The 14,389-nt window shown below is 43.4% G+C and overlaps 1 protein-coding gene across 1 annotated transcript in view; it reads left to right on the forward strand.

Moving 5' to 3' along the window:
- HECW1 (HECT, C2 and WW domain containing E3 ubiquitin protein ligase 1) overlaps positions 1–14,389 on the forward strand; it is a 974,913-nt gene that overhangs the window by 627,794 nt on the left and 332,730 nt on the right. Inside the window, exon 6 of the mRNA XM_086964874.1 lies at positions 8,309–8,403. Within this exon, the coding sequence (XP_086821000.1) occupies positions 8,309–8,403 (95 nt within the window). The remainder of the gene's footprint in view (positions 1–8,308; positions 8,404–14,389) is intronic.

Consider the following 14,389-nt stretch of genomic DNA (forward strand, 5'->3'; position numbering starts at 1 on the left):
TGAAACCACAAAGAGTGTAAATTCATTAATGATTGATGAATAGTAAATTTGAAATTCGAATTATTTGCATGGCGAAAACATAAGAACATAATAATTAAGATCACATCAACGTATAAATACATGGGACTGCGCTGGTCATGTTAAGCATTAAGCAGATAAACAGATGGAATTCATAATAATTTTGCATCCATAGCATGAACAAATGCATTATGTAAAGTGATGAATTGGGTGCATATCATCATCCTGCTTTGTATCCAAAATGGTTACTTTATCTCTTTGTCTGGAATAATGAATTGCTTAACATTTGCATTCGAGTGACAAACAAATCTGATTGTTGAAATTGAGACACCACTTGTTGCATGTGATCTGAATGGAAAACGGACACTAAGAAACTCCATAACGATTTGCATATTAGCAGTGGTGTGTCCTCCGCAAAGGAGGAGGAGCGTCGCCCCACTACTTCGCAGAAGGGAAGTGAAGGAAATATAAAATACATACACAAGTTCAAAAAATGTCAACAATATTAACAATTCAATACCAAAATATATTAACTATTTAACCAATAAATGAAACATAAAAAACGTAAACCCCATAAAACACATTTACTAAAAATACTATAATCATTACAAAAAAATAAACACAACATGTAAAAAGTAACCAAATAATACTATAACATCTACTTAACCAATATTAGGGAACGTTTTGGAGTCTGAGGATAATTAAATCACTATTTACACTCCAGTTTATACAACAGTAGGGAAAGTGTTGGACATTGGAGGGGTTAGATTTACTATTCTCATTCCAATCATTGCAACAGTTGGTAACGTGTCAGACTTTGGATGGGTTAGATTTACATATCCTACTCCAGTCAGTCTAGTAGTAGGGAAAGTGTTGGACTTTGGAGGGGTTACATTTACTATTCCCACTATTTCTCCGAAGAAAATAGAACCCCCGAAACGCCGTTATAATAGGAGCAGGGAGGCCGACTCTTCATCAAGAGTGTGAGGACAACCCCCATATTTACTCTACCAAAAAGAAAAGCCAATTAAAAGGGCTACGAGTACAGCAATTTGCCATTCAATGAAGTCTGGCAATAAGCTACTAGATACATAAGCAGACATCGGTGGCTCCTATTATAATAGCGTGATTGTCATCAGTATCGCTAAAAGATACCAGAACTCCTCAAAGATATCCAGACTCTATAATCGAGAAGTCTGCCCAACCCGGATCATTGAATCGGGCGTTTGTCTTCCATGATTAATCTGGATCAAATTAACATACCTCTGAACTGGTCCTGAAGAAGGTTTTTTAATTGACACTTTCAACCCAAACGCTGCGTCGACCCCTGTTCTTGTGAACATTTTAACCATTATCGTATATTATATGTTTTCTATTGACCTTGTTTTTAGCCAAAAATGTATTTTTTATAAATGAATGTATTTTGCCAGTCTTTGTGATTATGATTATATAACAATGTTCTTAAATAAATGCACAAATATATAACTTAAAACATTTCTCTCTCTTTGCTTAAATTTTCCAACAAGAGGCTTTATATGTATTGTTACTTGCGTGACTATTAGTCACATAGTTGTGTTGATTCCATTACAATTTTATGTTTTTCTATACTTGGAGGTTCTTGATTATTGTGAGATTGGTATTGCTGAGAAAAGCAGGGCATTTTTATATAGGTAAGATGACCTTTGTGGTTACCCGTAGGGACCTTTTGTGCTTTCTCCTAAGACTCCCCTGGTCCCAGACCCATAAGATAAGGGGGCCTCCTTCACTTTATATGATTTCAATTAAATTCGACTTTTCAAACAATTTAACAACTTAATTATCCACACTTCAAGATAACAATATGTTAAATGTAATAATGTTAATAGCACAGTTTATTTAGATGAAAAGAAACTTCAATCCTTCAGCAGGCATATTCGCTACGTCCTTTCTCAACTGCACTAGCTAAGATTTTATTTTACACATGTTAGCATATGAGTGGCAATTTCATGTCGGCAGTGTGATTGTGTGGCCTTTCAGTGCCATACTTATAAAAGTTTGAGTGGTATACAAACTAAGAAGTAATTCCTCTCTAATTACATACACACATTTCATGTAGGACTCCTTGTTACCCAATGTACATTTTCTGCACTTTTAAACTGTAGTTATTTTTTTTACTTTAAGATAGGCTGTAGGTCAAGTTTGACAGAGTCGTATGAATGGATAGCAGCTCACACTTTCTTACTGTGAAAGCTAAGTGGAAAAGAGAACTCCTGTACAACCTTAGCTCTGAAGTTTGGAGCCCTAAATGGTCAGGTCTGCTCTAATGAGCAAAGCCAGACCGATGCACAACACTCCACTGAGCTGCAATCTCTGTCTGCAATCGCTGCTAATTCACAAATAGTAACAAGCTTGTGCAGGGAAATGCAGCACTCTAAACCACTACAACCAGGAAGTGTGGGCATCCATCTTGGGTCTCGGCTTCAGCCGAGTCTCACAAAAAAAGGGGAGGAAATGAAAGGGGGTGTGCTAGGAATTCCCTGGAACCTCACCACGGCATAAAAGCATTTTTTTAATCCACAATGATTTTGAAATATTTATGAATATCACAGTGAATTGAAAAAAACACGCGCAGGTTCTGCGCTTATTCCAATTGTAGCTCTCGAGTTGGCCAGGTCCTGGGGCATGCAAGGATTATTCAAAAAATGGAAGGGACCCAAGGGGTCTCCCTCCAAGGGCTGGGGAACACCACCTCCCTGAGACTAATCATATTAAGAGCCAGGTGGACCCTCCCAGGACCTGGGGACCACCACCTCCTGGGCTAAATAATAAATGCTTGGGGGCCTCGCAGATCTCCCATGCGCCGGTGGCCACTACCTTCTGAGGGCTTAAAATAAAATGCTCGGTGGGGTGGGTGGACCCTCAAACCCCGGGGAACACCACAGTCCCTGCACAGGCCCATGAAAGTAAAAGGGAGCAGTCCACATGGCCCCCCTACTGGTGCAAATATTTTCCCTAGGCGAACCCCAGGGATATAGCTGTTTGTTGTAACTTGGTGGAAACTATGATAGCTCCCAACAAGTCTGAGCAAAAACTCTGCTTTCAGCATGTGGGAGCTGACAAAATGCTCTTGCTTGCTGGAAAAGGAGATGTCATTTGTTTCCCTGCCTGCTGTCAAGCGTGCAGGGAAACAGACAAAACGATTGCTCTCATAGACAGGGAGCTGCATGTTTAGCGACTCCCTGTCTTTGATAGCAATGCCAGCTCCCACAGATGGTGGGGAACTGGCAAGGACCGTGGGGTCTTTGAGGCTCCCCTGCCGTCTCAGGGGAAAAGAGTGGAAACAATCAAAATTAAGGTCAAAAACAAGCAGATAGAGGCAGAATAAAGGTCAGCAACAAGCAGAAAGAGGTAAGATAAATGGGAGAAACGAGCAGTAAGAGGCAGAATAAAAGTCTGCAATGAGCAACAAGAGGCAAAATAGAGGTTAGAAATGAGCAGGAAAAGGCAAAATAGAGGTCAGCAATGAGCAGAAGGAGGCAAGATAAAGTTAAAAAATGAGCAGAAAGAGGCAAAATGAAGGTCAGCAACAAGCAGAAAGAGGCAAAATAAAGGCCTGAACTGAGCAGAAAAAGGCAGTAAACAAGCAGCGAATGAGCAGAACCCACTCAGATACTCATGCACCCAATCACAGAACAACACAGACACTCTCACAGACCCATTCAGTCATTCATGTTCCTACTCACAGTTGAAGTTATGTGCACCCACTCACAGACCCAGTCAGACACTTAATCACCCACTTACAGAATCACTAATACTCTCTCACTCACTCACAGACCTACTCAGAGACTTATGCATTGACTCACAGACCCATTCAGAGACTCACACACTCATTATAAGATTCACTCAGAGACTCACAGACCTACTCACAGACCTACTCAGACACTCATGCACTCACTCACAAACAACTGACTGACACACTTATGGAGGTACTTGCAAACCCACTCAGACACTCTCACACCCAATCACAGACCCACTTAGACACTCACTCATACACTCATGCACCCACTAAGACACCCACTCAGACACTATCACACGCACTCACAGACCCACTCAGACACCAGTTGAGACACTCATGCACTCACTCATCCACTCAAACACTCAAAGACCCACTCAAACACCCACTGAGATACTCATGCACTCACTCACATACTCACTCTCAAACATTTCAGATTACAGTTAGGAAATAGCATTTAAAATAACCCATCAAAATGTACTGAAATAAACAAAGGTTACAGGGATGTTATAGTTGGGAAAAATAATTTTAAAAACCTTAGAAATTCACAGAAAAAAGCAGAGGTTACAGGATCGTTATAGTTAGGCTTAGATTTCACTCAAACAAAACCATAGAAAATCAACAGTTAGAGTTACTGGGGCTAACTATAACTTACGCCCCCGCAATGCACTGATTATGACCGCACATATTACATCACTCATCACATGGTCAGTGACATCACTGATGACATCACAGTTGACATCTCAAATGAAATAACTGATGGCAACATCCACAGAACCAGTCACATACCCACTTACATCCACATACAACCTCTCATACACCTACTTACTCACCCACATGACTCACAGATCCATTCACGACCCATACAAGTACTCACACAACCACTCACTAATCTATAGAGCCACTCAAACACCCACCTACTCACTCATACAGCCAATCACATAACCACACACCCATACAGCTACTTACACAGCTAGTCACTCACCCTTACAGCCACCCACTCACCCATACAGCTACTACAAACTCATTTATTCACCTGTACAGCCTCCCACGTACCCACTCACTCACCCATACCACCTCTCAACACTGCCACTCACTCACCCATACACACACTCACTCACACACCTACACACCCACTTATATACCCATTTACACATCCATACAAGCACTGACACAGCCGCTCACTCACCCATGCAGGTATTCACACCGACACCTACTCTCCAATACAGCTACTCACAAACCAATTCACTTAACCAAAAACCCACTCACACAGCCCCTCACTCAATCATACAGCCACTAGCACACCCAGTCACTCACTCATCCAGCCATTCAGCACCCACTCACTCATAGTCACTCAAACAGTGACTCATTCACCCTTACAGCTACTGACACACCTACTCACTCATCAATCCAGCCACTGACACAGCACCTCACTCACCCACACAGCTACTCACACACCCACTTATACATCATACAGCCACTCACACACCCATACAGCTACTCACACACCTACTCACACAAGGATACACACAGCCACTCACATAAAATGTGTTAGAAGTACTATCACTCATTAGTGGTACACATAGTATACTAATTAAACTTTTGTAGTAGCTTAGTATATATGTGTAAACTCTTAGAAAAGACTTACACTAACTGGATGATTTCATCTGTGATGTCATCAGTGATGTCACTGATCATGTCAGGAGACATGTAATATATGAGGTCATAAGCAGTGCGTTGCGGGGGAGTGAAGTATAGTTAGCACAACTAACTATAACGGCTATATTTCACTGGTTTTATACGAGTGGGATCTGGGCCTCACTATAACATCCCTGTAACCTTTGCTTTTTCTGTGAATTTCTAAGGTTTTTTAAATGCCAATTCCTAACTATAATGTCCCTGTAACCTTTGTTTTTTCAGTGAATTTCAAATTATTTTTTAGTAGTAGTCCTGTTTGTTCAGTGGTGGAGGAAGGGAGATTGGCCTCCAACCAGCTCTCAGGAATCCAGCTGTGTAGGACTTACAGGAGTCACTAGGAAGACTTCTTGACTCCCAAGGCCCCTCAGGAGTAAACTGGACTGTATCCTCCAGCCAGTAGTGCACCAAGAGGTGCGTTTGCAGAGTGGTGGAAAAAGGCGGCATGTCCTCCAAAGACCCCTAAGCAATCCCACTGGTTGGACTTACTGGAGGTAACAGGAGGGGTAGTTGGCCCCCAAGGATAGCAGGTTTGCTGAGAGGTTTTCACGCCCCCTTTCTCCATCACTCTGCAAACGTACCTCCTGGTGCACTGCTAGGTGGGGAATGAAGTCCCCTTGGCACTTGAGGGTCCTTGGCGGCCAACCACCCCTGCCATTACCTCCAGTAAGACCCACAAAGTCAGATCTCACCCCATCCTTTCTCTGCCCCTGCAAATTCACCTTCTGGTGCACTACTGGTTGGGGGAAAGAGTCCACTTTAGTCTTGAGGCCCTCAGGAGTAAAGTGGAATTAATTTCCCAACCAGTAGTGTGCCAGATGGCGCTTTTGCAGAGTGGTGTAGAAAGTGGTCATGGCTTCTGAAGTCCTCTCAGCAATCCCCCTGTGCGGGACTTACTTGAGGTAAAGGAGGGCTTGTTGGCCCCCAAGGACCCTCTGCAGCCCAGGGTACTTCCTCCCCCACCAGCAGTGCACCGGGAGTGGTGGAGAAAAGGGGTGGGGTCTTCTGACAATTTACCAGAGATTTTTTATTCATTAATTAATTATTTTAGGAAGGGGGACACGTGCCCTCCTCCTTGGGCAGATTTCAGCCCCGGGAACCCAATCCTTGGGGCCAGACACGTTTTTCCAATTCTTAAAAAGATTAATAAATAGCAGGGGGTCAAGCGGCCCCGCTCCCAGGCCAATTCCAGCCCCGGGACCCCATCCCCAGGGCCCAGCCTCTGATCTGTGTGCCCTGGTCCCACCCAGAGCACCCAGACACTTTAATGGGGACTGTGGGGGGAGCCTGAAGGCCCCCCGTCACAGCAGGCTCCCCACGTCCTGTGGAAGGCAGAATTGCTTTTGGACAGAGAGAGCTGCTAACATGAAGCTCCCTCTGTCCAAGACAAATTATGCTCCACTTTGCGCAAGTGAGAGCAATTTTTCAAGCTCTCGTTTGCATGAAGCAGAGCAGAGTTTGCTATGGCTTGGTGGGAGAAGCAATATCACACAGCAATGTCCCGGGAATGGGTACCCTGGGACATTGCATTAGCCAGCCCTGGTGGGTGGTGGTCCCCAGGGCCTTTATTGGCTCCAGGAGGCTAATTTGCCCAGGGGAGGTGATGGTTCTCGGGGCTGCAGGGGGGAAGGTCAGCGCAGCCCCTACATTATTTAAATTGAAAACCCGGGGAGGTGGCAGCTTCTGGGGCCGCAGGGGGGGTCTGTGCAGCCCTAATTTTGTTTATAGATGAAGCCCTTGGGAGGTGGCAGTCCCCACCTGGGGGGGTGACAATAAACAAAGCGCAGGAGTCCGTCCTACATTTTTTTAAAGGTTTTCAGCCAGATTTGTGGATCCTGTCAAAATAATTTTACAAAAATGCTTTTTTTTGGCGGCCCTGGCTGGTCTCAGTAGGCCCCCATCAAAAGGCCAAGGGAGTCAGGGAGTTTCTATCCCCTGCGCCCTGTTCTTTTTTTTTTTTTTTTGTGGGACTCATTTCAACTGAGTCCCAAGATGGCTGCAAACTCTTCCTGGTTGAAGTGTTGGCAGCCAATCAAATTTCAGTAGGGTTTCAGTAGGCTTTTGGGCACCCAGATATCTATATTTTCTTAACTTGAATATCTCTTTAACTACTGAACAGATTTACACCAAATAACAAAAAGCAGACTTTCTCGACCAACAATTAGCTTTCTGCCAAATTTGGTGTAATTCCGTTCAGTGGTTCGGGTTGTAGTCGTGTTCAAAAAATGAAAAATCTGCATTGACATAACCCGAGGAAAGTACGCTTTGGCACCTCCTGTTTTTTTGGGCCCTCGCTTGATAGATCACCCTGAAACTTTCAACACAGCAACTGAACTAAAAAGGGGAAGCTTTGTGAACATTTTGTGACAATTAATCAAGTGGCACCAAACACATTGGCAAAACAATGAACAATTTTCCTATGGTGACTTTAGTCCTAACTATAACTCCATACAGTTGACTACCAGTAGGTAATATATAAATATATATATGGTGGTCTCCAGGGCACCACATATATTTCAGGTTCCCTACTATAATTTGTAGACACCATTATGTGTATATTTGTGTATATATATTTAAATATATATGGATATCCTTATCAATTCGACTGGATCTGGGCTTACGTCAAACACACGTAGCTCAGAAGGAAGTAAACAGCTGTATCGTTCCAACAAAACTGAGTTATTTCTCATGCCTCAGTACACAAAAAATTAAAAGTCTACAATATATCTCACCCTCCCAGAAAACCTGATCATGTTTCTATTTAAAAGGCCTTCTATGGGTCTCACTTCTCTCACTCTTTCTTTCTCTCCCTTATCCTTTCAGCTGAAACAAAAATCTGTTTCAAGTATTACCATGGAGTCAGTGGAGCTCTTCGTGCAACGACTCCCAGCATCACTGTGAAAAATCCTTCTGCTCCTGTAAGTTCAACTGTGTTCTTGCTCCTCTATAGCTCTTGCTAAATGCTTTACTACTAACACATGTTTCTGATGCTGTTTCTTCACCTATGTCTCTCCTAATATAAAGGCTTAGGGACAACTGCTAGTCAGTGGTGACTTAAAAACATTTGTATTTGTAAAGCACAGTCATTCAAGGAATCTTTTGGCTATTTAGAACAGATTTTAGCGTTACCCAACTCAATGGAACTTATTATTTTTACTTCTGGAAAATGAAAGACTGAGAGGACACCCAGAATTCAAATCTGTGCCTATTCAGTTCAACACAGATCTCTAAAATTGATGCACTAGTCCACTGAGGCACCAGATTCAACTTCTATGTGCTTTCATTTGTCATATTACCTCAACTCAAATTTAGAACATGCAAGCTATTCCTTTAACACTAACACATTTACAATACATTCTGAGAAGTACTGGAAAAACCAATAGGTCTGGTTTAATGTGATAGTGGATACAAACGCAGGCTTCAGAAATGATTATTCCATGCAATAGTACACAAAACCTAGACCTACTAGCTGTGCTAATGTTTGGTGGTATTAACGGTAATGGTAATGGAATTGATGATCGTATTGGTGATGTTTATGGTGGTCATATTGGTGGTTCTGCTACTGCTACTGGTATTGGTTGTGATGGAGGTATTGGTGATGGCAGTAGCATTGGACTATTGACAGATGTAGTGTGATATTGGTGGTGCGTATGCATGTTGGTAGAAGTATTGGTGGTGGTGATGGTGTGATATTTCTGTTGATGGTATTGATGGTTTTGGTATTGATGATAGTGGTATTAGAAGTGGTGGTGTTGGTGGTATGGATATTGTTGGTCCTCCTGCTGTTGAAGATTGTGCCATTAGTGGTGATGGAATTGGTGATTTTGGTTGCAATTATGGTAGTGCAATTAGTAATATTGGTAGTATTAGTGGGGGCTGTTTTATGGTAGAATCATGGCACTGGTGGTGTCTGGTGGTTGTTGTCACACTAAAGGGTGTGCTATTGGTACTGGTGGTAGTGGTGGCATTGGTAGTGCTATTGTGGGTGGTAGCAGTCACATTAGTGTTTGTGGCAGCGGAGTAGCTAGAGAATTTAAATACCCCCACTTTGAATCCAAGCTCTGATGGCACCAAGCAAGCAAGGCATGTGAGCCTGAACCTTCCTGGGAGAACACCCTTGTCTCTTCCACTCCAGAATCGATCTAACTATATTTTCACCCTTCCATCCACCCACTAATATTTACCATTTCACCTTCACATTTTCTTATCCATTCATTCTTTCATCCCTCATTCAATTTTTCACCATTCCATCCATCAATTGGCCATAACATTCATTCATGTGTGCAGACATCCATCATCTATGCTTGCATCCATTTATACATCCATCCACCTACACATCAATCATCTGACTCATCCACCCATTTGTAAAGCCTTTCATACATCAGTTGATCCTCTTTCCCATCCATTCATCCCTCCAACATATTTACTTTGCTATCCATTCTCCCAGATTTTCATTTACTATGTCATCCATACATCCTCTCAAATTACCAATTACTCTGTCATCCTTTCACTCACCATCCCCCCAGCCGCTCAGATTTTTATTTTCTCTGCCATCATTTCACCCACCCAGCCATCCTGTCAGATTTCCATGTACTCTGCTATCCATCCATCATCTGTACACCCACTCAGCCATCCATCCATCCTCAGATCTCCATTTACTCTGCGATCCTTTCATCCATCCATCCATCCACCCATCCATCCATTCTCTTAGATTTCAATTTCCTCTGCCATCCATCCACCCATCAATCCACACCTATATGAGAGGCAACCAAACAGCAGTATTAGGCATAGTCACAGCAAAGGTCAGTATAAACAATGCAATTAAATCCTCTGCTCCTGTATGTTCTTTTTATTCGTGCTTTTTTTCTCTTAACAAGTGAGCAGAAAACATGCAGCCAATGTGTTTTGCCAATACAAGGCTTTTTAAGGGCCCAGAAGAGTATATTGGCAGTGGACACTAATTTTGGTAACGTCACAGGAAGTTATCCAGTTATTCAAAATTATCTGACAAGATGGCGTGTATTTCATTTGGTCTATTGCATTTCAAATCATCAAAGCAGAAGTCAAAATGAGACGTCGCTCAAGACATATCCGCAAGTACAATTGCACAATTCAAAAAGCAGGAATTGTTTCAGGCAATGTTGGCGTGCGGTCAATGAAAGATCCATCCACTCAAATGCATCCATCCACCCAACCATCCATTCCAGATTTCCTTCTTTTCATCCACCTATGCATCCTCTAAAATTTCCACTTCCTCTGCATCTTTTCATCCAACCATCCATCCTGTCAGATTTCCTTTCCCTCCCATCCTTTCATTCTGCCATTTACCCATCATCTCATTAACTTATCCACCCATCCTTTCACCCACTCAACTGCCGATCTTTTCACCCACTCATCCATCCATCCATTCACACTTACATACTTTCACCCAACCATCCTTCCACTAACTCATCCAGCCAACCTTTCACCTACTCATCCATCCTTTTTACCCACTCACCCTTTTACCAAGACATCCATCCTTTTACCCACCTATCCTTCCATTCTTTCATCCATCCAATCACCCTTTCATGCACTCATCTGTTCATTCTTTCATCCACCTATCCTTTCACCAACTCGTCCACCTATCCTTTCGTCCCCCCATCCTTTCACCCACCCATCCATCCATCCTTTTATCCACCCATATTTTCACCACTCGTCCATCATCCACTCTTTCACCCACTCATCCATCCTTTCATTTACTCATGCATCCACCCGCCCATCATCCTTTCCCTTTCCTATCAGCTTATGTTTATTTCTACCTTTTTTAACAATAATTATAAGCTTTTATCTGCCAAATTGCAAAAGGAAGAGGCCCATAAAGAACCCTACCCCACACTGTAGTTGGTAAAGCCGGTGGTTCACAACACCCCTGGTTCATGATATTCATGGAGGTGGTATTATTAGTGATTCTGGTGTTACTGTTGGTGGCATTGAAGGTGGTGATATTGATATTGGTGGTAGTGACTTATGGTAGGTGGTACTTGTGGTGGGATTGTGATGTAGATGGTGATGGTGGACTTCATAGAATCTGTAGTGGTGGTACTATTGGACTGGTGATTTTAATGGTATTGGAGGTGTGCTTTATTGCGGGAGGTGTTGTATGAGTGGTGGTGGTGTCTCTGGTAGTGGAGCTATTTTTAGTGGTACATTGGTGGTGTTGATATTGTTGGTAGTGGTAATATTGGTCATGATGGGGAATTGATGGTGGTGTAGTATTGGTGGTGTTAGAGTTGGTGATAGTGTGGTAATGGGTTGTTGTAGGATTAGTGGTTGTGTAGTATAGATGGAGTGGTGCTGTGGGTAGTCATAGTGGTGTGATATTGATAGTGATAGAAGAATGCCTTACTAAAGTGATTAAGTTAAACTTGTTAGTCTCCAAGTCTGTGTGGAGGAAACGTTCATCTTTAATCAGCTAGTTCTAAATGGCATGAAGAAAAGGTGTTTCAGGTTACTGTAAAAGAGAAGCATTGTAATCTAATTTTCTGTAGGTTAGCTGCAAGACCCAAGCCTATTTCCCATAGAAACTGAAGCTGGAATATTTGAAGACTTACTATCAGGAACCTTCATTATATGCATGTGTTTGTTTAAATGTGAAAAACAGAACTGTGTTTATATGTGAAATTAATAATAGATGGCAAGAACGCCTTCAGTATAGTCCAGCTTTTGTTTCCATGCTGCGAAAAACAAAAGAATATGGGACTATTATGGAGTCTTTCTTACTAGCTTCAGTTAACCTAGAAACAAACCCAAGAATATATTGAAGGGATTACTAGGGAACCTTAATTATAGTCCTTGATAAAAATGTGGTTCCTGGTTGACTGGGTTGCAGGCCTTGGTCAAGCAGTAGCCACCCTCCTGGACAGGGTAAGTCACAAATACACCCTTATCTGGCACTTACTAGCCTTGATAGTAATGCCTGCTTTCCACAGGCCATGAAGCACTTTCTGCAAGTGGAAAAGGGGGTCCTTCCAGCTGCTAATGTAGAAAGCTATGTCATACAAGTTAGTAGCACTGAAGGCCTCCATGCCAGCCAAAACCTGGTTCACCAGCCTCTGAACGGTGGCAGGGGCATTATTTAATGCAAAGAGCATCACTTTGAATTGATAGTGTCCCTCTTGAGTGAAGAAGGCTAGCATTTCCATGGCTCCTCCAGTCAGAGCAATCTGCCAGTACCCTGTAGTCAGACCAAAGGAACTCGAGAACTGGGCAGCCCCTATTCTACCAATTAGAGGATCTTCCCTGGGAATAGGGTGAACATCAGTCTTGGTGACTGAGTTGAGCCCTTGAAATCCACACAGGACCGGAGTTATGAGGTAGTGCTCGGTGGGGCAGCTTTAGGTACCAGCACCAGAGGGCTGGACTCAATTACTCCCAACTGCAACATCTTGGAGACCTCCTACTTGATACAGACCCTCACTTTGTCAGACAGTCTGTATGTTTTATTTTTGGCTGAGGGGCTATCTCATGTGTCAATGTCATGGGTGCATAAATGTGTAACCCCAGGAGTGAGGGAAAAGAGAGAGGAGAACTGACCCAGCAAGTGATGACAGCCCCTCTGCTGTTCTGATGCCAGGGTAGGGGAGAGGTTTACACCTTCCACTGACCCATCCCTCTCTTTGGATCCTTCCTCCCCACCATCTTCCAGCAACAACATGGTGACCTCAGACCTCTCAAAGTGTGGCTTGAGACAGTTTAAATAGAAAAAGAACCATTTGGGGGTGTCTGGGGGTCTTGAAGTCCACCAAGTAGGTACCCCCCTTTCTTTCAACAATCCCAGGGCCCAACAGTCCACCAGTCCTGGAGGGCCCTGGGCTGCACTGGCTCCATCATACATACTTTTTGTGTGGGTTGAAATTTCAGAGGAATAGTTGTCTGGTTATACCACTGCTTTATTACCTCCTGGCTGGCCTCCAAGTTTTTAGAAGCTTGCTTCTAAAACTTGGCTATCTGGCTACGGAGGGCTAGAATAAAGCTAACCACATCCTGGGGAGGTTTCTTAGAAGTTTGCTCCCAGCCCTCCCTAACCAGGCAGTCCCTTGATCATGCCCTGGAGGGTCTTGTTGAATCTCTCAACAAACCCATTGGTTTGTGGATGGTAGGATGTTGGAAACTTGTAAGTCCACACTCTTTCCACAATGACTGCATATAAGCAGACATGAAGTATGTGCCCCTGTCAGTTACCACTTCTCGGGGAAGCCCACTCTGGTAAAAAAAACTGCCCCATAATTGCCTTAGCCACTGCAGGTGCAGTTGCAATTGCAGTCCTCAGAGAAATAATCTCTGGTTATCTTGTGGCATAATCAGCCAGGACTAGGAAAATCCTGTTGCCATTGGCTATCTGGGGATCTATAGATACTGCAATGTTGATGACCATCCTTTCAAAGGGGGCACAATAGACAGGCGAGGAATTCAGGGGAGCTTTCAGCTTCTGCAGTGTTCTTACTGACCTGGCAGGTTAAGCAAGTCCCACGGGATGTATTCGATGAAATCTTCATCCCGGACTAGTAAAAGTGAGGGACAAACCTTGCAGCAAAGGTCTTGACTTGCCCCAGATTTCCTGCCAGGGGTATTTCATGAGCCAGCTCCTGCAGGAACCATCTGTTGCATTGGGAGAACTACCAGTCCTTGTGTTGCCCCATGCACAAGTACCCTAGGCTCACTATATAGGAGGCCATCCTCCCAATAGATGCAGTAATTTCCAGAGGCATCACGAGATGCCTGGGATTTGGCCTGTTGCCTCATGCCCTCCAGGGTTGGACACTACTTCAGTGCCTTACATAACTCCTCCCTTCTGCCTGCCATCCAGCAAGTTCAGGTAGGTCACAAAGGGAGGCAATTACCTCTCCAGTGGGCTCCAGAGAAACC

The sequence above is a fragment of the Lissotriton vulgaris genome, chromosome 4_1 (assembly GCF_964263255.1).
Source record: "Lissotriton vulgaris chromosome 4_1, aLisVul1.2, whole genome shotgun sequence".
Classification (NCBI taxonomy): Eukaryota; Metazoa; Chordata; class Amphibia; order Caudata; family Salamandridae; genus Lissotriton; species Lissotriton vulgaris.